At 42.1% G+C, this 25919-nt stretch overlaps 1 protein-coding gene across 2 annotated transcripts; it reads left to right on the top strand.

Annotated features, from left to right (window-relative positions):
• The first annotated feature begins 1234 nt into the window (after positions 1 to 1234).
• On the top strand, positions 1235 to 25604 carry tpcn2 (two pore segment channel 2). Of its 2 annotated transcripts, none has more exons than XM_079497219.1 (25): positions 1235 to 1615; positions 7286 to 7341; positions 7483 to 7559; positions 8923 to 9100; positions 9559 to 9675; positions 10684 to 10790; positions 11092 to 11164; positions 12085 to 12184; positions 12556 to 12621; positions 12748 to 12812; positions 13074 to 13165; positions 13523 to 13604; positions 15061 to 15150; positions 15507 to 15626; positions 15911 to 15970; positions 16562 to 16690; positions 17089 to 17138; positions 18622 to 18724; positions 19172 to 19243; positions 19534 to 19604; positions 20256 to 20355; positions 20841 to 20923; positions 23355 to 23436; positions 23774 to 23865; positions 24099 to 25604. In XM_079497219.1, the coding sequence occupies exons 1-25, from the start codon at positions 1444 to 1446 to the stop codon at positions 24175 to 24177; spliced, it is 2316 nt and encodes a 771-aa protein (XP_079353345.1). In that variant the 5' UTR covers positions 1235 to 1443; the 3' UTR covers positions 24178 to 25604. The 2 variants fall into 2 exon arrangements, with proteins under 2 accessions (XP_079353345.1, XP_079353346.1); XM_079497220.1 differs by having other exon boundaries at positions 7289 to 7341.
• Positions 25605 to 25919: the final 315 nt, after the last annotated feature.

Raw genomic sequence — 25919 nt, forward strand, 5'->3', positions numbered from 1 at the left:
ATGTTTATTGGTTAGTAACTATATTCATCTGCAGTGAAACCTGAATTGGACAATATAATTTGAGATAAAAGTGACAACAATGTTTACCCATTCACAACTAGCCTCGTCCCAGGCTTATTCACAACCATAAAATCCAGTCTACAGTAAAAGTCCACAGTTTTACCGTATCCGCTTATCTGCGGGTCCATTTTGGTTAATTTTTTGACAGTGCAAGTGACAGGATCCAGGCATCTTCTGCGTTCCTTGAAGGGGCTCAAATAATTGTATAGGCTACACAACAAATGGACTCTAAACTGGGTCCACTTGGTTCCATTTATGCACTGTGGTTCTCAACCTTTTCAGGCTGTGACCCCCCCCCCCCCCCCCCCCCCCCCCCCATAAATAAATAAATAATAATCATATTTGAACTGCCCCCCCCCCCACGGCCCCATGCACCCTGACAAGCACTTGAAATTACAGGGGTTGACTCGGTTGAGGCATTACGTTTGACTGTCCCACAGATAACCTAGATATTGTGAAAATAGCAGATCTGCAGGGCGTTTGTGGCAGCGGTGGCCGAACGGATTGCGGAGCGGTCTTGATACCGGAAGGTCGCCAGTTCGAATCAGCGGTCCGACACGTTAAAATTACCACCGCTGAAGTGCCCTTGAACAAGGCATTGAACCACTACGATGAAATGTTCTATGAGCAGGGCCTGGCTGGAAACAAGTTCTTGAGCTTAGCCCAGATACCCTGGGTAAATATAGTAATCATTTCATTTCGTTGTGAGCTTGTAAATCGGATATTTAAAAAAAATATTCCATTTTACATATTTGACAATTTGCAATGTTTGAACATTTTCTAGTTCTAGTTTCTAGTCTTAAAAGGTCCTTGAATGAATTGTCACTTCACTGTCATCTGGGGACCCCCCCAACCGCAGCAGAGAACCACTGCACTCACTGAGATTTAGTGCACTGCACTACAGTTTAACCTACGTAGTAGGCCTACATTAATACATAGGAGCGCTGCAGTGCACTGCAGCCAGCGGGGGGTGTATGTAAAGTGATACTTTTTTTGAGTCCTGACAGCCGAGACTAGAGAGGGAGGAGTAGCTCACAACGTTTCCTAAAAACACATTTCCCATTCGAGGTTAGGCGGCCCGCCGCCCTATGCTCGTAAAAAAAAGTTCAGGAACTCGGCAGCCTACTACTGGACAGGACAGTCAACTTTAATTAAATCTAGAGTGGACAGCTCCCGCCTCACACATGACATGATCCGAACCCGCTCAACCCGGCCGGTAACTTAAATAGATGTTTGTTTATGTTTATTAATAGATCAGGCTATGTTTTCCTACAAACTCTTTTCTGATTTAACTCCACCTCGGCTGGGCTGCGGGGCGCTATAGTTTTGAGACATCTCGGGGTCGGTTTCGGTTTGCCGAAGGAAGGCAGGCAGAGGTCCTGGATGGAAACGGAGGGTCTACTGGCCGGCGACAACGACACGGCAGACTACGGCTCCGGATCCTGGGAGCATGGCTCGGACCATGGAGGACAGTCAGGTCGAGGGACAACATCATCCCCAAGGACCAGACGTCTGTCCTACTCAGCCGCCCGAGGCGCATGCTCTGTCGAAGGGGGTAAGACAAGTCGTCAAGGTGTATTCTTTTATAGGAGTCGAGAGGTTACTACGTCTCGTCTGCGTCATCATACAGGACAGGTCCGGCCAGGACAGGTGAAAGGTATTTGCGTTTCTGCTGCCTGATATATCGCACTCCTAAAGCAAATATATATCGGGTCGGGGATTATCACAGTTCAGAAATATATTGGGATCGATTGGTTGTTTAGAATGTAAATCCTTGAGCAGCCCCCTTCGATCCTTCCTGACTGTCTCTGACTGTCTGTCTGTCTGTCTGTCTGACTGACTGACTGTCTCACACACATGCAAATTTACTATTGCAGTGTTAGCTGATGTTTGTATTGTATAATTGCCTCAGGGTCTGAAATAAAGATTACATTGAAATATAGGCTTATGTTTCTAGAAAGATGAGCGCATTGTTTTATCTACAGATGACTATATTCTTTATTTAAAGCGTCACTTAGAGTCATGCCTCTATCTTATTGACTCATTGGTGTAGGCTGGCCTTCAAACTCACAACTCCTTACTGTTGGGTGTGTGAAGGTGGCTATTCTATATTCATTCATAATAATTTGTGATAATCACACGTCTTGAAAACCCATGAGATTTTCTTATAATGGACACTGTTGCTTGTGACTGTGAGTAGCTCTGGTGACCAAAGTCTGGATAGCTAGCCTGTGAGTATCGTTTTCTGTGTGGTGAATGGGAAGTAATGTGTTGCATTATCATGTACTTTGAAATCTTGCGAAATTGGATGCTTTGTTGTTGTTGGGTCACAGTGCGGTAGAATCCGTAGATACCAAGATGCCAATACAATTCCTGGTATGAACCTCATACTTGACAATGCACAATGTTTTTGTTCCATGCAGGCTACTTGGCACAAGGCATCTGGGTTCTCTACAAAAGCCGAATTAACACTTTTAATCCAGTCTGCTCTTTGAAAAGGAATATTTGAAAAGTGAAACTGGGTATTTTCATTAAGAGGTGGGTTTACACCAGGGTTGTAACTAACCCCCATGACTTCTGTAACCCATACAGTACACATGTCATAATATTGACAATGAAGGAGGCATGAGGTCCTCATTACCCAGTGCAGCACACTCAACCATCGTTTTTGATTCAACAGAGTACTGTAACAGTCTAATAACACTTTTGCAGCAGTAGTTTTCGTGTTTAAACCCCATGACTAATTGAAACTACTAAACGTAAATTTGTCCTTATATGAACTCTGTCAGCATAGGATAGCTTGTACCCTGACCAGCACAATACACTTGGTTATTGTCTCCACCAGGCCGAAGGCATGGGGAGAGAGTATGTTTTGCACTCCGTCCGTCCGTCCGTGTGTCCGTCCGTCCGTCCGTCCGTGTGTCCGTGTGTCCGTCCGTCCGTCTGTGAACAGCTAATCTCTGGCACCGTTGGCTTGATCGCAGCCATACTCTGCACACACACTCCCTGGATGCCAGAGCTGAACCTCTGCTCCAAAGTTTTCACATTGGCCTGTTATAGCGCCACCAGGAGGCCGCTTTGTGCAAAACAAATGTTTTGACAGTACACCTACAGATTTTGTCCAAACATTACGCAAATTAGTACACAGTCTCTCTAGAGCCATTCAACGAAACGGGTCTTTCCGATTTTTCAGACTCCATCCTGATTGGCTACGATTGGCTTCCAAAGTTCGCAGGAGTGCTCCGTTTCAAACAAAATGCTGCAAATCATGAACACATCGTGTGATTTCCGTGAAATCTTGCACGCACATTCCCACTAGGCCCAGGAAGAAATGCCACTTGAATATTTTCAACTCAGCCTCATGGTGGCGCTATAACTGGCCAATTTGTGTTTTTACCTATAACTGCACCGATCTGTGTAAAACCATGTATGCACACTCCCTAGAGGCCAAGGAAAAACCTTTGCCTGGAATTTTTCACATCTGCTCTTTATAGCGCCACCAGGAGGCCAACATATGTAAAACACATTTTCTAATATTACTCCTTCAGATTTCATCCAAATTTCACGCAAATCGGTACACATGCTCTCCATAGTCATGTGATCATGTGATTAGTTTTTACTCATAATTATCCATCCTGATTGGCTACGATTGGCTTCTAAAGTTTTCAGGAGTAGCCCGTTTTGTACCTGTTTTGTACAAATCGCCACAACTCCTCAACGCAGCGTCCGATTGCGGTGAAACTGTGCATGCCTATTCCCACTACTAGGCTGAGGAAGAAATGCCACTTGACAGTTTTCAAATCAGCCTCATGGTGGCGCTACAACAGGCCAAGTCGCGTCACACACACACACACACACACACACACACACACACACACACACACACACACACACACACACACACAAAAAAAACCAAATAAACATGTTTATATTACTCCTAAACATTTTTCCAAACATCACACACACTCCTTTCCTCCTGGTGGAGACCTGTGCCCAGAAGGGCACTTTTTCTAGTTAGAGTTGTTTTTCAATCGGTAATTTACACCTACAGCCCCCAGTTGAAAGGAAACTTGGAGAGACTAGGGCAGGCCTATGTGATGCCAAACCGTTTCCAATCCTTGCTGTGCCACTTAAGAGAAGACTAGAAAGAAGATAGTTCCAAGAAGAAGTGCAAGTGCTGGAATACATAATAATAATCAAAACGCTCCAGATAATATTTTTTAGCACCAGTGGATGGAGGAGATCCTCCTTACAACCATGTGCCCAGTCGTCCAGGTGCCCACATGTCCCTACTCCCTAGGTGCCCAGTCGGCCAGGTGCCCACATGTCCCTAGGTGCCCAGTCATCCAGGTGTCCACTCTTCCAGGTTCCCAGTTGTCCCTAGTGCTCAGTTGTCGTGTGTGTGTGTGTGTGTGTGTGTGTGTGTGTGTGTGTGTCTGTGTGTGCGTGCGTGCGTGCGTGCGTGTGCACGCAGTGAAAAAGGCAGGGGTTGGTGAATGTTGAAAATGTGATGATGCCCTGTGCATCACAGCACTTCTAAGGACTGCACAATAATTATTGTGCAATAATGGAGTTTCATGTAGGCCTACTGTACGTCGTGCAACTGGTAGCCATCAGCAGCCTATGTCATAGGAAGAGCACTGAGCTATTTGTGTGCAAAATGTGGAGTTAGATGGAGGACTTGTGTGGTGTGACTACCTCCACATATGGCCGCATACGGCACAGAGGTGAATTAGGTAGCAAGATGAGATCTGTATTTATTGTATTACACTTAACCTATAATACTAGACCACACTGCAGTGATACTTCACGTACAGACCGTATTATAGAAACCGTAGATGACACGGCTGAATTGAAATGAGAAGTTGTAGATGATCATTAACAGCCTTTGTATTGAGTTTGTGCTTGAAATGTACTGTAATTCTGCAAACTGTTAATAAAATTTTCAATCAATCAATCAATCAATGGTACAGTAGACTACGTCACACTATAGCAGTTTGTTATAGTATGTTCTATACACAGAGCCAGACCATATTTGGGGTCTTCAACCATTTTAGGTGTTGTATTGTCATTAGCGACGACCACAAAATGACACATCCTGGAGTGAGACGTATTATGAGACATTGTATACTCTCTGGAAAACAGGCCAGAGCTGACTCATCATGTATGTAACTAAGTAACTGCTAGGGGGGAAAATCATGGTCATTCAAGAAATGGCAGTAACAAAAGCCATCAGACGTCTGTGAAACACATACAGTAGTCATTCTATTCTATTTAGTGTTGTATATTTGCCTACCCCGTTAGGATCAACACGTCTCTCTCTTTCTCTGCCTGGTGCTTCTTTTGCAGAACTCAGCCTTCTTACTGCATCCTGTCAGTTTATCTCTGGAATTGTAGTCGAGCTCTCAGGGACAGTTTCCACATAGGTCATCAGTCTGCTGAGCAGGCACTGAGCCCTGTCACCATGTCATTCTCACAGTAGTACATGCTTTCATCACACATGCCCGTGTGCTTATACTCCATTCTAACAAATGCCATATACCTCTGCTGTCGGGAATAAACCTAACTCAAAAATGTTTATTTTTCAGATTATTTTTCCAGTAAATGAAGAAAACCTTATATTTTGAAAACAAAGCAATAGTGCCTCATCAAAGTTGGTGTTGTGATTTTATATATTGTCAAGAGAGGGGGAGATGTGGTGGAGTTAGCATACAGTTTGAGGGTCCAGTGGAGTTAAGAGGTTTTGTCCGAAGCACTTTTTAATTATTTTCATTGGTTCAATATTGTTTTAACGTAAAGTTTAATAGCATTGATTTATGCAAAAAAACAAAAAAAAACAAAAAAATGGAGTTAGATGGTTTTCTGCCGACAGCAACGATATTTATCTATACTGTTATGTGTGAGACTGAGGTACTCTGCCTTTTATTTATGTCTAATACATATCACATCTAATACACATTGCAGCTCACTGTGACGCTTTGTGAGCTTGTAGATTGGCTATTTTCAATGCAACCAAGTGCAACTAATGACGCCATCAAGTCCTGGCAACTAACACTGTGCAAGCTGCAGCACGCTCCAACTGATCATCCTGCAGTTCCTGTTTCACTCTTGTCCATGACTGTGTCCTCAACTGATCCATAATAATAACTTTATTTGATATAGCACTTTTTAAAACATGCGTTACAAAGTGCTGAACAACAGTTAATAACATCACATGTTATTAAGACAGACAGACAGACAGACAGACAGACAGACAGACACCATAGCACTGCGGCCTCAAAGGGACCCGGAAAAACGGGCGACCCGTATGTATTTATATAGTATATATATATATTCGTATATATATATATTCAGAGGAGAGTGACAAAACATCAACTTCCATGCAAGATTCCACCCAAAACACGGCCTCATCACCATTACTTCATAGAAGTGTATATTTGTACATCTTTAATTGTTCTGATGAATTGAAAATGGTGGACCCTGATGTAAACAAGTCTTGTGCTTTTCATGGTTTCATCCACAAAGTAGCAGTTTTTGTATTGATTTTGTTTGAGATTTACCTACTGTGAATTGTGAAATAACATTTTCAATCAAAAATCAATCAATCAAACTAGATGTTAGCTATTGTTTCAAGATAGGCCTGTACTGACGTGAAAACACTGAAAAGAAAGGAAAGGTGCACACAAACAGCTTGATGCTCCAAAACATTTACCGTGCAAAATCTGCAAATAAGAAACCTCTTATCTCCATATTCTAACTTTTGGTTAACTAATAACTAATTGATCATACTACAGCATCACACAAAAGTATCCAAAGTTGTAGATCCACAAGCTCGTGCCGTGTTTTGAGCTTACATATCTGCCAAGTGCCAACAGTTTTGGACATCCATCCGATATACGGTATCGAGCTGTTTGTATGGACTCTTTTGATACGTTTTCACCAGTGACAGATATGCGTGCACAACAATATCTTTTGAACTGTCTGACTCCTGAAGTTAAACATAGCCAACTACTTGCCCCCAGGTGTCAGCAAATATGTATTCCACTCACGCATAATGTATATTCTATTGTACACAATAGGCCTCATATATGTGTGTGAAGTCAAAATAGTCCCATACACAGCATACCGCGTCTCAGTCTCTGAGACAAGAGACTGAGACGGTCTCTTTTCCCTCCCTTACTGAAACCCTGTCTGATGGTCATGCTTCTGCTGTTCTTATCCATAGAAGATGAGGCCCTATACATCCAGCAAGCTGTGGTCTTCATCGAGGATGCCATACAGGTAACAGTGAGATGATTCATAATATAAACAACTGCTAGATTTTTAAATTTTTGTGAGGTAAAGTGAATATACTACAAAGCCATGAACACACACATGTTCAGTATTAAAAATAAATCACTTGTTGTTTTGTGTTTTATATAGTATCGGTCGATCAATCACCGTGTAGATGTCCGCTCACTTCGCCTCTATCGATGGTACTATTCGAGGTTATGCCAATGGTAAGTTGCGCAGTGCGTGCTGTGTGCGTGCCCACCTGTGTGTGTGTGTGTGTGTGTGTGTGTGTGTGTGTGTGTGTGTGTGTGTGTGTGTGCGTGCGTGCCCACGTGTGTGTGTGTGTGTGTGTGTGTGTGTGTGTGTGTGTGTGTGTGTGTGTGTGTGTGTGTGTGTGTGTGTGTGTGTGTATGTGTGTGTGTGTGTGTGTGTGCGCGCGCGCTTGTACATGCATGCATGCGTGCGTGCTTGTCTTTGTATGTGTATGCTGTGTTTACGCTGTGTAATTGCCCAACTTGCCCTTTGTGCAGCCTCGCTGAATTTGCTTGTCAGACTTTACAGATGACATTTCCATTAAAGCGCCACAGAGTGGCTGGGTTGATTATTGATTTTTTAAATACTGTATTCTATATTTGCATGGGACTGAAGATGAAAATTAGCCAATACTGGCTAACTGAGGCACATTCAGATTTGAATTCATGTTCATTAATGTGCATTGTCCCTAAATCCTTGTCCTTTAATTAAACGCTGACAATTGAGTACCACAGACGAATAACAGTCTAAGTCCACACTATTGATCCATAATATATAAATGATAGATAAGGGTTCAGGACAACAAGGCCTTTTCGTGGAGGGGTCAGTCTGAAATTTGGACTTAGACTGTTTTTCGTCTGTGGTACTCAACAAGGATGGCCATATTGGATTATCAAATCTTGCAACTTGCATTGAATTTTTCTACTTCAAAACCTTAAAATAGACCTTTCAATTCCACCTGGAACAAGAGGTATTGTGATGTATTGCAGATAAACATTATATAGAGGCCATATTGAAAATCTTCAAACTGTGAGGTTTGTTGTGTTAGCCTCTAATAGAGAAAAACTTCAGGTTTGGATACCAATTTGACAGTCATGACAGAGAACTCACACAGGATACATATTAAACGTTTTCAATTCAAAGGAACTTTATTGCATATTAAACAAGTGATATTGGAAGTTATAACAAAGAGACGACAAAATTTGGAAATGGAACTCTATAAAATTGAATCAGATAAATGGGTACTCTCTCCTGATTGGCTGACATTGGCAACTCACCTGAACACCATGTTTACTGAAGAGCTGGAAAGACTTGGATTCCCCCGTTACTGAACAAACAGTCAAATACTCTATACAGCAATGATTACGATCACAATATAGAGCTATTTAACACTGTTATTTAACATACACTGTATATACAGCAATGATTGATAGGTACAGGTAACTGTCAAACTGTGAAAGATTTAGTGTGCTTCTTAGTTCCTGTAAATAAAGGAATGAAAATAAAACACCCTTGAACCAACCTAATCTCCATCCATCATGAACGTGTTCCTCTCAGGGGCCTGGGGATGGCCATTGCAGTCGTGCTGTTGGTGGCCTTTGTCGAGCGTCCGTCCTCTCTCTCCTACTCCTCAGACCCCAGGATCCGCACCCCAGCATGGGAGCCCCCTTGCGGCGTAACAGAGAGCATTGAGATCATCTGCCTCATCATCTTCTCCCTGGACCTAGCTGTCAAGGTTAGTGGTGTCATCGCGATTCGGCCGTGCACAATTCTGCATCGATGCAGCAACGTGACATAATCGATAATCGAAGTCTAAATATAATTATATATAATATATAATTATATTATCATTTAATATAATTCTAAATAAAATATGTTGTTCATTATATCTGACTTGTATTGACTGAATATTTGCCATGTTGTGCAGTAATATAGAAAAGTGTGATGCATCGTAGAATGAAATCGAATCAAATCATTACCTGGTGATTGAATTGAATCATGAGGGCAGTGCCAATGCACACATCCACTAACCATTATTCAGCTTAAGTTTTGTCGTTTGTACCTCGCCTCTGAATATAACCAGTATCATCTATCATACATTATTCAAAACCACATCAACAGTATTTGTCGTCCATTTCCTTCATTAACCTCGTGATCTGTGAATTGGTTTCATTTGACGTGCCCTATCCTCAGAGCTATCTGATTGGCTGGGAGGAGTTCAGGAAGAGCAAATGGCTGATCGGTTACTGTGTGGTCATCTCAGTCTCTGTCATTGATTGGACGTTGTCTGTCAGCATGGTCTGTGATGAGGTGAGGTCACATTTATTTCTTTATTTGTTTAGCAAATAATGGAATTTATATAGTGGTCTGGTTCATAATTACAAACATTTCCAATGAACGATTAAAGTAAAACCCCACTGTCGTGCTTTTCCCCCCTCATAATCCCAGTGCATTATCCTTTAAATGGTAAATGATGCATTAATATAGCGCCATTATCCAAGGCACATTACAGAGATAGTGCATTACATTCACCCATTCATGCACACATTCATACACCGATGGCGGCGAAACCATGCAAGGCACCAACCTGACAGAGTCTTGCTCAAGGACACTTCGACACTAACTCTGGGGAAGCCCAGGAACTGGGAACCTTGCGGTTCCCATCCAGCCACTCTCCTGAGCCACCGCCTCCCCTTTACTAGTAGATCACTCATATCCTCATTCCAATAGGTTGCGCAAAGACCCGCCCGGCAGCACTGTTTAATGCAATATATTTGTGCGAATTATAAGTATTTTTTGTTGAATTACAAAGTTGTAAAAGTCAACAGTATGTATATCCATAAAATAAGCAAGCAGCACGTGCAGACAATACACTAGTTCTTTCTTTCAATCATTTTATTATTATTATTATTATTATATTTTCACAATCTGATACAACGCCGGCTAGCCTACTTTCTAATTCGCGCGACAGATGTACGCATATGACAGTATAGAGTTTCAAACTAGAGTATTTAAGAAGAAGATGATCAGGTAATATAATTGTGAAAATAATAATAAAATGATTGAAACAAAGAACTAGTGAATTGTTTGCTATAGCGTGCTGCTTGTTATGGATACATACTGTACAACTTTGTCATGAATAATTCAACAAAAAATAAATTGCATTAAACAGTGCTGCCGGGCGGGTCTTTGCGCAACCGCTCCGTCATTTAGATATATGCAGGTGTAAAGGGAGAACAGTGATTGTCTAGTAAGGTACTATTTATGAGAACTCTAAGAACAGTCTAAAAGTAATTTTGTTCTACATTTCTGCACCAGAAACTGAGAGTACGGAGGCTCATTAGGCCCTTTTTCCTCCTTCAAAACTCTTCACTGATGAAGAAGACACTGAAGTGTATCAAAAGGACCCTGCCTGAGATAGCAAGGTAACCAGCCCACTGTCAGGGATATTATTATTATTTTTCATGTAAATACCACCATCATTTACACCTTAATGCAAAATAGATGTTCACATGTCAAAGGATGGCTTACTTATTAGTTTCAATAGAATGTTTAAACTATGGCAACAAAACAAACACAATGTTTTTGTACCTCTGGCTTTCATCAGTGATAAAATGTTACTCAGGATGGAATGTTATTATTATTATTACTCATTACTCTCTCTCTCTCTCTCTCTCTCTCTCTCTCTCTCTCTCTCTCTCTCTCTCTCTCTCTCTCTCTCTCCAGTGTGATCCTACTGTTGGCACTCCACCTCTGTTTGTTCACAATGATAGGCATGTTGCTGTTTGCTAAAACAGAGGTGAGGTTACGCCCTGCACGCACGCATGCACGCACGCACGCACGCACGCACGCACGCCCTGCACGCACGCACGCACGCACGCACGCACGCACGCACGCACGCACGCACGCACGCACGCACGCACGCACGCACGCACGCACACACGCACACACCTATTTGAATTATTTTATTTGGATCTGCACAAGAGGCGCAATACAATAGACCCAAACACTGATCAGAATTGGGTTACATTATATGGTCCAACCAGATATAACTGCTGCACATGCTTAGCACACAGAGGGAAAAGAAGAGAAAAAAATATATATAGCACATTGATGACATACTATTACTTGACACTACTAGACAGGGTGTTTTTTTTCTTTTTCTTTTTTTTAAGCCACCTGAAACAACGCCTTCTCCAGATAGACAGACTGCCCATAATAGCTGAGACAGAACAGTATTTAGCCAGCTTTTTTGCATTTGTCTTCTGCAATCCACCCAATTGCAGACCCCTGAGCACAAGTTTATGGACATGGCCCAGACTTCCAAATACAAGGACAATAAGTTGACAGTTATATCCCAAGGCCATAATACGTTCCACCAGAAGCTGATATTTCATAAGTTTGGATGTAAAACAAGTGTCCATATACAAATCAAATGGGCTGCCTATTTCAAATATAGTGACAGTTTTTCTAATTTCATTGATGAACACAATATCTGGGGTATTTGGAATATCTTGTAGTGAATTGACATTGACACACACACACACACACACACACACACACACACACACACACACACACACACACACACACACACACACACACACACACACACACACACACACACACACACACACACACACACACACACACACACACACACACACAGAGTGCATCCCAGTGTTTCAAAGCTACACTCCTCCTTTCTTTTCCATCCAGGACCCAAAGAAGAATGGGGAGTGGGAGTTGTATTTCAGGAACTTTTCTGTTTCCCTCACATCACTGCTTGTGCTGCTCACCACCGCCAACAACCCTGATGGTAAAGCAACGTCTAACTTATTAACCCATTCAGGCCTGACGTCGAAATTTTAAAAAAAAAGTTTTCTAAATCATGACAATTTTCGGAAAGATTTGAGGCACATTTTAAAGATTTTTCAAAAATAGCAGACCTACAAGTTCATAGCGCGCCACTCGGTGGCGCGCTATGAGCTTGTAGATCTGCTATTTTTCAATAGCTACATTATAACAATGTTTAAAACACCAAAAGGGGTTCCCGCCCCAAAATGGGTTAATGGTTAATGTGGTTAAACGCTAACGTGACATGGATGCGTTCCAGGTCTCAATGGGTTAAGGCTTTAAGACTTTGAGTGACCATCTTTTAATGAATCTCCTTCTCCCTTCTTGTCATAGTGATGATTCCTGCCTACACCTTAAACAGAGCTTACTCCATTTTCTTCGTCATGTTCAGTGTTTTCGGTAAGCCTTAATAACTTAACAGTGGATACACACAGCATGGAAAACGTACACTATCCTGAATATTTAAGCTATGAAATCCAGCTTTTCTACTCAGAGGTTGAGAAGGCGTATTCTCTTTCCTTCCAGGAACCTACTTCCTAATGAACTTACTCACAGCTATCATCTATAATCAATTCAGAGGATACCTTCTGGTGAGTCTTAAATATACAAATGAATGTCCTGAGAGGACTTTGTGCTAATCGGGGATATGACATTTTCAGTTACAACCAATAAGATGGCTACTTGTGATTGATGCAGTTGTTTGTAAAATACATGGTTACTAATCTACCTATAACACCCAGCGTCTGTTTGTCAGATTCACTGCCTATCCATCTTACATTCTATCTTCTTGACTAAACGTCTGTCCATCTTCTGCCTGTCTTGTCTGTCCTTCTATCTGTGGTGCGGTCCAGATGTCAGTGCAGACGTCCATCATCAGGAGGCGGTTGGGAATCAGGGCTGCCTTTCAAGTCCTCAGCTGCCGGGGGGCCAGCCGTGCAGACGCGTACGTTCGCGCACGCACGCACGCACGCACGCACGCACGCACGCACGCACGCACGCACGCACGCTGTCACGATTACACATTCATTATTTTTATACTTATAGTACTTAAAAATAGCGGACTAAAAAAAAACGGCGTCACTTTGTGACGCGTTGTAAGCTTGTACATCTGCTATTTCAGCTTTTCTTTTATGTATGAACATTTTCAACATGGAAACGATTATGGCAAAAGAATTGCGATTATGGCAAAAGAATTGCGATTATCTCAAATAATTGTGATTAGACGATTATTATGTAATAATTCTGACAGGCCTGGTATACATGTGTATTTGATCTTGACTATGTGCTGTGTTCCTTCCAGAGAGCGTGTGGATGTCCAAGCCGTGCTGCATGTGATGGCAATGGTGCAGATGAAGTCTTACTACAGACAAGCCATCGTCAAGGTCACTGTCACAACCACATGAAAACACAATATAGCTTTAACACAATAATGTCTTCTTTTTGTTATGGAGACGTGTGTCCCTTTAGGCATGTGGGTCTCTTATGTGATTGTGTTATATATCGTCACTGTCGGGTGGAAAGCTTTTACAGTATGTCCAAAACCACTCCTTTTACAGTATGTCCAAAACCACTCCTTTTACAGTATGTCCAAAACCACTCCTTTTACATTATGTCCAAAACCACTCCTTTTACAGTATGTCCAAAACCACTCCTTTTACAGTATGTCCAAAACCACTCCTTTTACAGTATGTCCAAAACCACTCCTTTTACAGTATGTCCAAAACCACTCAGGAAATGTAAAAGAGAACCTGTGCAGACTGCAGACATACGTTGTTCATTTGTTCTCATGTTTTTGTTGCTTAGGCTTGTTTGTCTTGACCGCAATGTTATTATGTAATGTATACATAATATGTATACATACATACCATATGAGCATACTGTATGTATTACATATGCTCAGGTTCATTGTTTACCTGGTATCTGGTATCATTTTGTTGCAATGTACACTTTTTTTTGACTGGTGCAATAGGTTCTTGGTTTACCTGTGATCCTGTGAGCACTACACTGTCTCTCTGCATTTGATGTACAATATGTGTCTTATTGTAAGTCACTCTAGATAAGAGCGTCTGCTAAATGCCTACACAGTAAATGGCTAGTTGTCAGGAGGTGCACAGTCTGCACACACATCCAGAAAATGCAGGTGCTCAAACTAACTGCTCAAACGGTCTGCACACCGTTTTTTATGCTCCCAAGATAATTTATTACCAAAGCTGTAAAAGCAAAACACAGACAAGTATACTGAGTATACCTGAGTATACCAACGTTTCGACCACAGAGGCCGAAACGTTGTTTGTTTTCTTGACTGCTTTGGTAATGAATTATTTTGGGAGCATTAAAAACGGTGTGCAGTCCTTCTCTAAATTGTAAAAGGCATCGGGGACCTTGATTCACTCACGGTGTGCCTGGCTCAGGGACGTTGTTAGAGAGGCAGGGGCTGAAATCTCGTAAATAGCAGATCTACAAGCTCACAACGCGTTGCAGCGCGACACGTTGAGGGCTTGCAGATCAGCTATTTTCGGGCCGCAAGCAACCCAGCACTCTTTATCTACTGGAGATGCGGTGTACGACATGGATTTCGAAATACATTTATTCAGCGTAAAATGGTGCGTTCAAAGTTCAGGAGACTTCGGAAAAAAGCTATTCTCCTGAATGCTGCCTTCCGGTATGGCATGGAAAGGAGTGGCATTTGCATTTCTTCCACCATAGTAAATGCTGCATTTGTGGTCTGGAGAGGGCAGTTGTTTTACAGGGTAAAAGGGCAGGGGCTGAAGCCCCCTTTGATGTCTATGTGTGCACCTCCCTCCCTGGCCTGGCTGATTGTTCACCTCTTCCTTCCAGGAGGCGCAGAATCACTCAGACATTGGTTATATGCAGCGGGAGGACTTCAGGAAGTTGTTCGACGAGCTGGACAAGGACCGCATTAAAGAGGTACACTTATATAATCACATATCTCACATAATCGTCATGATCATTTCTATGTTGAAAAATGTTCATATACTGTATGTTCAATCATTTTCCAAAAATAGTGGAAATAGACTATTTCATAATCGTGACAGACAGCCCTAACATCAAGTGGTGGTGTGGATGAACTTATAGTGTGTGTGTGTGTGTGTGTGTGTGTGTGTGTGTGTGTGTGTGTGTGTGTGTGTGTGTGTGTGTGTGTGTGTGTGTGTGTGTGTGTGTGTGTGTGTGTGTGTGTGTGTGTGTGTGTGTGTGTGTGTGTGTGTGTGTGTGTGTGTGTGTGTGTGTGTGTGTGTGTGTGTGTGTGTGTCCATTCACAATAGCATCCTCCCCTACCTCAGTATGGGTCTCCAGTCTTGCAGAAACTTCAGGTGATCTTCAGTCATTACTATGTGACTCTCGTGGGCAACGCCATGGCACTGATCAATGTCATTAGCATATGTGTAAGTCTGCAATGTAGCACGCACGCACGCACACACACACACACACACACACACACACACACACACACACACACACACACGCAGGAATATATACCTGTAGATTATAGACTTACACACCATACAAAATGACACTCAACTATCAAACATTGTGTTTTCTCTCTGTGTGTGTGTGTGTGTGTGTGTGTGTGTGTGTGTGTGTGTGTGTGTGTGTGTGTGTGTGTGTGTGTGTGTGTGTGTGTGTGTGTGTGTGTGTGCGTGTGTGCTTGCGTGCGTGTGCATTTCAGACTATACTGGTGATGAACACAGAGACGTCCATCGCAGAGAGAAAGGATTATTACATGGAGGTAGGCAGCTATCTCTCTTTTTTTTGGGTGGAGGGGGGGGGGGGTCATTTCTGCCTTTTATTGGATAGTGCACAGTATGGCAGGAATTGGGGGGAGAGAGATGGGGAGCGACACCCAGCAAAGGTCGTTGGGATCGGGGGTTGAACCCGCGCCTAGCCGGACCAGCAGCTCAGGCGTCCGGACCACCAGGCCGGCCCGCCCTAGAAGCTATCTCTTCTATTCAAATGGTTTAGGTACAGTCACTTTACCGAGTTCAAGTTAAATAACAGTCTGTGAAAATAGCAGATCTACAAGCTCAAAAAGCGCTGCAGCGTGATGCGTTGTAAGCTTGTAGATCGCCTAAGAGATTTCCTGTACAGTTAAAAAGAAAAAAAAGGGAGGAGGCCAAGTACGAACCCTTGGGGGTTAAAGTGGTTAAAACCACTCTAACCATTTGAGCAACATTGCTGAAATGACCTCATGATTCAACAAAAACAGTATGATCTATTTTATTTTGCTCATTTCCTTTATACAGTTTACTCCAGTTTTTGAACATGTTAATTAAATCACACGTTAGCCGAGGATAACCCTAATTAACCCTCGCTCTCTCAGGTGATCAACTGTTGCTTCATCTTCTGCTATTTGTTGGAGATGTCCTTGAAGATCTTTGCCTTCGGCTGGAAGGGATACGTGTCCTACAGGAACAACATCTTCGATGGCCTCCTCACCATCCTGCTGCTGGTAACACTACCACTACATTCACCATTCTACAGGATGAGGGACAAATGACTATTATATCCTCCAAACACATCTTGTTTTCATGTAGAGGAGCTTAACATGTCCACCACTTTCACAGTGTTCTCACAGTGTTCATTTAACTTCATCCAAAGGGACTGTGAAGGTCTTTACTGTGTCTTACTCTTTACTGTCTGTCATCAGTCAACAGTGTGCTTGACTTTTATTCACTGTAAACCTCTGGATCATATTGTGGGAACAGCCTCTCATTTCTGAGGCCAAATAACAAAGGATATCATATTAATAGTTATATCATGCATGTATACGTTATTTGTTGAATTAATCTTAATCACTCTGGCATACAGATTCATATTTATTACTCTCCTTCCATTTTCTCCCCCTAGACTTTCCAGATCATAATTCTGGCCACCTACAGGCTTCCATTTTCTGAATGGTAGGTTTAAATATCCTTCAGTTTATTATGCGTAATAAACATTTTTGAATGTTTTATGTGTATTTTATGCTATTTTGTAGCCTTCTTTGGACAACTTCTACAGATTATTATTATTTGTTGTGCATGCAAAGTGACACTAATCTGTATTATGAACTGTATGTCACTCTGTCTGCAAATGTGTCCACCAGAGGGTACTAATGGCAAACAAACGGTACCAGATACCCAAGTAGGCAACTATGTACAGATAGAGCTATAGACAGAGCTTTTGGTTTTGTCACAGTATGTTTAGTTGTTTTACCATTAAGTATGAAGAATAATGCCTTATGCAAATTAAATAACCAACAGCTGTGGCCTTTCATTAATAAAAAGCAAGGAAACATGTTGGTGAGGAATTATTCCTCCCCTCCTAGTCTGACATGGTGAGGTCTTACATCAACAATTCCAGCGACTGGAGGGTCTGAATCACAAGTCAGCATGTCCGGCTTTTGTCAGAGAACATCTCAGGCAATCCTCTGATTGGCTGTGCTCTAACCGTAACGGATGTCTGTGGTCAGTGGTTAGTAGTCTAAGGCAGGCTCAAATTGGGGTCCGGGGACCCACAAGTAGGTTATTTGAAAATACGGGGGGAATGTGGAATATTTTACAAACATTTTTACAACATGAATTTGTATGGGGGTCCCTGGTACATTAGTTTGGAGGTCCGTATTTAATCCCTTGGAAGTGGTTATTGTATTTGTAGGCTCTGTCTAATTTGGAAGGATACATCACCTTGGCACAGTACAAGTAGATGTGTTTGGAAGGATACATCACCTTGGCACAGTACAAGTAGATGTGTGACAAGTTGCCATGTTCTTATTTCATACGTTACTGTCTACAGTGTATGACTTACACAGTGGTTCCCAAACTGTGGTGCGTGCACCCCTTGTGGTGCGCGAGAATGACTCAACACAAGTTCATATTAGATCTGTAAATGGAACGTTTTATTTTCGAGGACGGCCCCAATATAGTTATGGGGCAGTCCTTGAAAATAAAACGTTTGAGAACCACTGCCCTAGTGGACCTCCGTGCCATACAGTGTCATAGTAAATCAGTGTCATACATGTTCTGAAGAAAACCTGGAGACTGACATGCAGTAATTGGGTCTCATGATCAAAATAATAACATTGTGGGGCGCCCGCCGCCCACTGGCCAACTATCCAGGCCCATGCCACATATAATAATAACATTATGGGGCGCCCACTGGCCAACTATCCAGGCCCATGCCACATATAATAATAACATTATGGGGCGCCCACTGGCCAACTATCCAGGCCCATGCCACATATAATAATAACATTATGGGGCGCCCACTGGCCAACTATCCAGGCCCATGCCACATATAATAATAACATTATGGGGCGCCCACTGGCCAACTATCCAGGCCCATGCCACATATAGGCTCATGATGACCTTTCCTCTCCCGCTCTCTGTGTGTGTACAACAGGAATCCAGAAGCATCTGCTAGTCACGTGTCCCTGTGGGAGATGGTTCGTCTGGTCAATATGCTCATTGTCTTCCGCTTCCTACGTATCATCCCAGATATCAAGGTAGGGAGGATGGGCATTATTATTACATGGTCTATGCCTTATGATGATGAACACCCATCACAATGCACCTGGTTAGTGTAGCTATGAAGTGCTATACTTACATGGTCAGTTACTGTGGATGCTCCTAAATATATGTCAGTAGTGGAGGGAGGTGTTTCCACACTACTGTGTTCAATAAAAAATGAGTTATCCTATAGCCCAATTTTCAGGTCTTATAGTTCTTCTAAACAAAACGGCCGTCAAAACCAGATTGCCAATGTGTGTATTTATTCCTTGACATGTCGTTTTTGTGGATTTACTGATGATCATTATCATGTTAGCTGTACCATCAAGCCTTCTCGCTTAGAGCAGATAGCTCAAGTGGCCATGTACTAGTGCATCATTGATAAACAAATAAACACACATTCATGCTGTTTATTTGTGGTGGTGGCTTGTTTCCTTCTCCAGCTCATGGCTCTAGTTGCGAGCACCCTGTTAGACTTGGTGAAAAACCTCCGCGCCTTTGCAGGAATACTGGTGGTGAGTAAATTATTCGTAAAAAATAACATATATACACCATTTGAAGCAAATTAACCACAATCTTTATTTGGGTCATGTCATGATGTAGGTGTAGGTGAACATTAGGTTAAAATAGCAGATCTACAAGCGCACATCAAGTCACAACGCAACGCATTGTGAACTTGTAGATAGGCTATTGTCACTGTCACTTGTATTTTAATTAGTTGATTCAAATACATATGGATATGTTGTTTTTACAGTCTGCACACGTAATAAGAAAGATATTCTCCTACTATTCTCTCATACTGCAGGTGGTCTACTATGCGTTTGCAGTGTTTGGAATCTGGCTTTTTGAGGGAGCCATCAAACCCCCACCAACGAGGTATACTAATATACTGAACATAGCATTGATTACTGCAGTACATTGATCCTTCTCTTCTCTTCTCTTCTCTTCTCTTCTCTTCTCTTCTCTTCTCTTCTCTTCTCTTCTCTTCTCTTCTCTTCTCTTCTCTTCTCTTCTCTTCTCTTGTTTCAGAGTGACCAGATCAGTGAGTTTTTATTTCTGAATATGCCTATAGAAACGAACAAACATTTGTTCATTTCTAGTGCATATGGAGAAATAAAAACTCACAGATCTTGTGAGTGCGATCCTTCACTTTCCAAATACATTATAGTAGTATACATGTACTATTAGTGAAAGAGGTACAGAATGCATTGGGAAGTGGTATGTCAGATTTTCACGACTCTCCTCCAGAAGCATAGCGACCAGGCCCAGTCAATTCAATGCAGAAAGAAAAAATCAACATAAGAAACATTGGCAGCCCCCGGCCTCACCCCTGTACCAGCAAAACCGGTTTCAGGGAAATAGACCAATATCAATAGACCTGTCGGCTTTGATTGATTGATTGCAAATGTTATTAACAGTTTGCAGAATTACAGTACATTTCAAGCACAAACTTGCTGGCTGGTGTTGTTTAACTTTGTCAACCTGTAAAACCTGTGTTTCAGAGTATGTGTTTTTGTGTTTCACTAGTGTTCTCTCAAATTCTACCATGGAGGCCTCTAACTACAGCATGGAGTGTGGGACTTATGAACAATTGGGCTACTGGCCCAACAACTTTGATGACTTTGCTGTGAGTGACTGAACAATTGAACCCTTCATTTAGCTATTTTATTTGATCTGTTTATTTTTGTTGGGCTCTCAATGCCGTCATGTACATGTGCATGTACATTTTCGTCTACTACCTTTTTTCACAGATGAAAACGAAATAAAAACTAAACTATTATGACAAAGACTAAATGAGCAAATAAGCACTAGATAAAATATTATGGAGGGACTAGTGTTGAAGAGATCCAGTAGAACTAAAGTCATTGTATGTTTGGTTGCACTCAGGTGTTACACTATTATACACACTATTTTCAGCATGCAACCAGTAAAATCAGAAATTACGACAAAATCAACTGTAGATTTAGTTGACCTAAAATCTTATATTTAGTCGACTGAAACTAAAACATTCCAGGTGAATAAAATATTACATTTGATTCAAAAGACTATGACTAAAACTAAATCAGACTTTGCTGTAAAAATTAACACTGGTCCTCTCATCTGTGTCTCCAGGCAGCCATCATTCTGCTCTATGACGTCATGGTGGTCAACAACTGGCAGGCCTTCTTGGAAGCCTACAGCAGATACACCTCAGAGTAAGGGCCCATTCATTCATACTCCTATTTAGGGCCGAAAGATTGTTGAGAACGAGTGTGAGAGGAGAGCAGCAGGTCTGACAACACACACTGCAGCCAGATTGCACGGCCAGCAGAGCAGAGACAGCTACTGCACGCTCTGCAGAGCTCACCTCCCGGCCACAAGCATTTGGAAGTTGGCTTGTGTCTCTTCCAAACTACCGGTGTTTCCTTGGCTTCACGGCCGACAACTTGACCTCGAAGCTGGGCTGAATGAATGAGGAAATACCACTGTAGAGCCGAAATGATTTCGGCTCGTCACAACATTTCAGTGGCACCGAAGCGCCGACTTTTCCCGCCGACTGTGTTTTTATAATCTTTTACTGCTTTTTATGGCGTTTGTGTTGTTCTATTTATTTTTATTCTTTTATTGCTGAGATGCACACTATTGTGCATTTCAGTATATTATTGATGGACACCATAGTTTATAGAAACAACAATCCATACAATCCACAGACAACATTACCCTTTCTCAATGTTCCTACAATTCCCGGGATGCATCTTTGCAGGCAAGCATTGGCCTTGCATGCTCATATGGACTATGCCCCCTATTACATCAACCTGATTAATCTTTTCTGAAGTCCAGCTCACTATTTTTGAGGGGCGCTAGGTTTAATGTTTGTTTTGTAAACGCCATTGACAATGAAGGGAAATTTTACGTCACAATGTGCCTCATTACATCATATTGTCTCTTTTTTGTTAATGGCGTTTAATGTTTATGTTTTGTGGCACCGTTTGTTTTACATTACCATTACATCACCTAATCAACATGAGTTAGACTTTAATATATTAGCGCCCCTCACTTCACACAGGTGTGATTTTTGCTTTAAACACAGGAAACAAGGACAACTGTTCATAAACATAAACATAAAGAAGATTTCATGGCTACAACAAATACATATAAGATAATGTTGAGACAGAAGTATTTGTTGCGACCAAAGGTCGCAGTTAACTATGGAATCGTGCATTTCCCATCAGTGTGTTGGTTGGTCGGGCACGTGACATCACGTGACATCATCAGGGATGGAGCACGTGACATCATCAGGGATGGCATGGAGATCCCTGATGTCATCAATATTGGCCAGCAACTCTACATCTGACCTCCAACCTCAAACCCTGACCTTCCTTCCCCATCCATTCTTCCTCTTCGATGTCTTCGATGCAATTGTGAACACATATCCATTGACCAATCAAACGGTTCACTGCAGCTCAACAGTCAGTGTGAGGGGTGGTCAAGAGATGTCTATGTTTAAAGGCTTGAAGACCATTGTCTGTGATGGAGTCAAATACATGCTCTGGTCGGCTGTTCCACACCCGGACAGCAGTGTGGAGAAAAGTTCTGTCCAATGTGCATGTTTTGGAGCCTGGGGGGTCGAGAGCATGTTCTGGTGTGACTGTGCATCAGCGGATGTTTCGCCGTCTGGTGTAAGGTGGAGATCCCTAGGGCAGTGGGGGGGGCATTTTGTACAGGACTGTAGCGGCGGCAACGTGTCTTCTGTGGCTATAAGGCTGTCGATGGAGAGTTGTACTGGCAGTGTCCTGGTCAACTCCAATTATTTTGAGGGCCTTCCTCTGAATATTGTCCAGCAGACCAAGATGTGTTGGTGGGGCACTCATCCAAGTGAGTGAGGCGTACTCCATGACACTGCGGACCTGTAGCTTAGCTTGTAGACTGTTGTTTGGCTCTCGTGGTGAGTTTACTGGCCACTCTCCTCAGTGCTGCCAACTTCTGACCAGCCCGGACGGAGATTTTGGTCAGGTGTTTCGACCAGGACAGCTTGGGGGTTTGACTGATACCTGTCCATTTAAACTCTAGACGGGCCTGCCCCAAAGTTATTAGTGCAGCCACGTCCGGCAGCCGGCGAAAACTAGAGTTCTCAACAGGCCAGAAAATGTTGACCCCCCATTCCAAAGCGCCAGTGCTCGCCCAGCAGTCTGTCACCCAGGCGGATGATTCTCGCCCTCAGGCATCTTACTGGTATATATATAAACAGACATTATTTACCCTGGATGAGGTAGTAAAGAATGGACAAACATGGATTTAACACAGTTGCTGCAGATGGTAATATTCAGTTGTGTGTTTTCACACTGGATTTTGTTTTTAATTCACACATATCAATTTAAAAATACAAATGATCAGGTGCAGACATCAAAATATACAGTATACAATGAATCTATCCAGGCGTACATACCAAAACATAGAGTGAAAAACAGTGCTCTATCTACAGTTCAGAATCGCTGCCTAATGTTGAGCTGCCTAACTCAACCAGCATTCATTGCTGCCCTCATGTTGTGCCCTTGTGCAATGAGGAAAGTGGTTGATAATTCATGTTCAGGTGTTGTTTCTGCTGAGGATTATAACGATCTGTATCTGCTCTCTTCCCTCGTCCAGGTGGTCCAAGGTGTACTTTGTGTGCTGGTGGCTCACCTCTTCAGTCATGTGGGTCAACTTGTTTGTGGCGCTCATCTTAGAGGTACAGTAGGCTCCTATACACTACTAGCAGATGCTTGCACAACTAATAATTCTTGTTCCTTTTTCTTCATTGCTCATGGGATAGATCGATCACATTCTCACTCTAACAGTGTATAAATTAATCGATGTCAGACAAAAATATGAACTTCTAAATCTAGATCTAAATCAGTTACTGTATGAACATTAATCTGACTTGACTCCAAAGACAATTCATTTTATCCACATGGACAGACAGACACACAGACGGACAGACAGACAGACTAGAGTCACTAGACAATACTATCTACATCTTCATGCACTGTACCTATAATAAATCCTCTGCCTTGTTTTCCTAATAGAGTTTTATTTATAAGTGGGACCGCAGTCACAGCTGTTCTATCACAGATGTGGAGAAGACAAGATTTGACACTTCCGTCCAGCACATATTTAAGTAGGTTGATATTTTCTCACTGCTTGTTCCTGTCCAGAAGTCAATCTCTACTACTGTAGACAGAATAATTATATATTAATTATTAGTACTCTTGTTTTTCCAAGTCAATGTTGTGAAATGGTGATTCTGAATGGGGTGCTTTGGATAGCAGCCCTTCAAAATGAGGGGATGGATAAACACATCCTAATTACTACTCTAATATTTAGCTTGTTCTTTGGTTGTTTTCTCTTCAGAGAGCAGATTCAAGAGCCAACAGAAGAGGAACTACTTAGTCAACTCCACCAACACCCACACTTACACTTGCATTGGTGACACACACACACGCACACACACACACGCGCGCGCGCACGCACGCACGCACACACACACACACACACACACACACACACACACACACACACACACACACACACACACACACACACACACACACACACACACACACACACACACACACACACACACACACACACACACACACACACACACACACTCCAATGCCCTGTCAAATGTCTATATCTTTTTAACTTAATGCAAAAAATGTATGATTGTTATTACGCGTTTTAACAGTAAATTCACTAGGAGTCAAATTTATTTTCAATGGAATTTTGTACAATGCATATCCATGAATACAATTGATTTCTTTGTTAACGAATGTTTGAAGGGACTGTACACTGTAAGATAAGAATTGTGGTGTTAGTTTACCAGGATTCAAAGGTTTGTACTCATTCATTTTTGTAGTCAATGTATATGTCACAGTACGGTTGGAAAACCATTCAGACTGAAAAAGGTGCACTCCATTTCACCGTCGGGGGCGCACCGCCTGAAGGTGACATAAGCCATGTGAGGCACCGTCAAGCGAGTGTGACCGCCCCGTCAAGCGAGCGCCACCGCCCCGCCGCGGTGAGTGTGGGAGGTGAACTCGGAGAAAATGAGCACTCCTTTTTCAATCTGACTGGTTTTTCAATCGTAATGTATATACACATGCACATCTATGTATTTGCCAGGTGCCAAGTAAAAAGGTTAAAAAGACTTGTGGCTGTCGTTGCTCCCAGTGAATTACATGAGCACTTTGTCAGATGTGCGTGCATGCGTACGAATTACCTCACACTATAACTGACAAAGAGCCTGTGAGGACAGTAATGAAGACTCAATTTATTGGGAGCAGTTACAGAATTGTGATTCTTTTGAACTACATGGACTAACTGAATTCTGCCTTTTCCTTTAAATGGTTATACCATAGTGCACTAATATAAGGCACAGACAAACGCCTTGTTTTCTGGGTGCACATAGTATGTATTGGTCAAGGAGTTTGTTTTGTTTGTCATTGTACAGTAGCTACAGTATGCATTGTATTCTTCAAAGTAAAATGTTACTTTATTCTAAAAGATGCAACTGGAGTCTTGTCAGTGATTAAACAAAACAGTGGATTTTTTTTTATATTGAAATGTAAATTCTACAGAAGTGGACAAGGGCTTCATGTAAAAATGTAAATTACATGATTTAATCTTGTAATTCTTACCTCCTCTCAGAAATCGAATTAATATAAGACTTATTTTGTCAGATATGTCCCTAATCCTTTTCTGTACAATTTGCAGTAACTGTGGTGTTTTATAGCAATAAATGGTACAGTTACATATGTTACAGTGTCTTAGTTAACATAAGACAATGATTATAATGTGGATAATATTTTAAACTCCTTGCTGTTGTTTAAAAGAAACCCCACGAAACGAGTGTAAATAAATGTATCACACAATTTGTAGACATTTGTTATATGTTATATGTGATGGCATGTTTGTTTGTAAATACATCAAAGATGCTAATATAATCTATTTCTAATGGATGCCTTGGCCTGGAAGAGAGGTCATCAGGTGGTATCCAACCTTTTTAGAGTGTTTCAACCCTCAACCACTACACTCTCCAGTTGGCAGGTCAGCAGTGATTGGCCAAGTCACTGCCCCTCTCCTCCAGGCTTCCAGCTATAGACAAGTCCACGGAGGGGCACCCCACGCGCAGCCATCACCGAGGCGCAACCAGCATCTCCCGGTGCTGGC

Source organism: Electrona antarctica (assembly GCF_951216825.1).
Source record: "Electrona antarctica genome assembly, chromosome: 3".
Lineage (NCBI taxonomy): Eukaryota > Metazoa > Chordata > Actinopteri > Myctophiformes > Myctophidae > Electrona > Electrona antarctica.

Coding starts and splice junctions, on each gene's coding strand:
- tpcn2 (XM_079497219.1), top strand. CDS start 1,444: ATGGAAACGGAGGGTCTACTGGCCGGCGACAACGACACGGCAGACTAC. Junction 17,139..18,621: donor AGGCTTCCATTTTCTGAATG/GTAGGTTTAAAT, acceptor TGTGTACAACAG/GAATCCAGAAGCATCTGCTA. Junction 23,437..23,773: donor TTGTGGCGCTCATCTTAGAG/GTACAGTAGGCT, acceptor TTTTCCTAATAG/AGTTTTATTTATAAGTGGGA.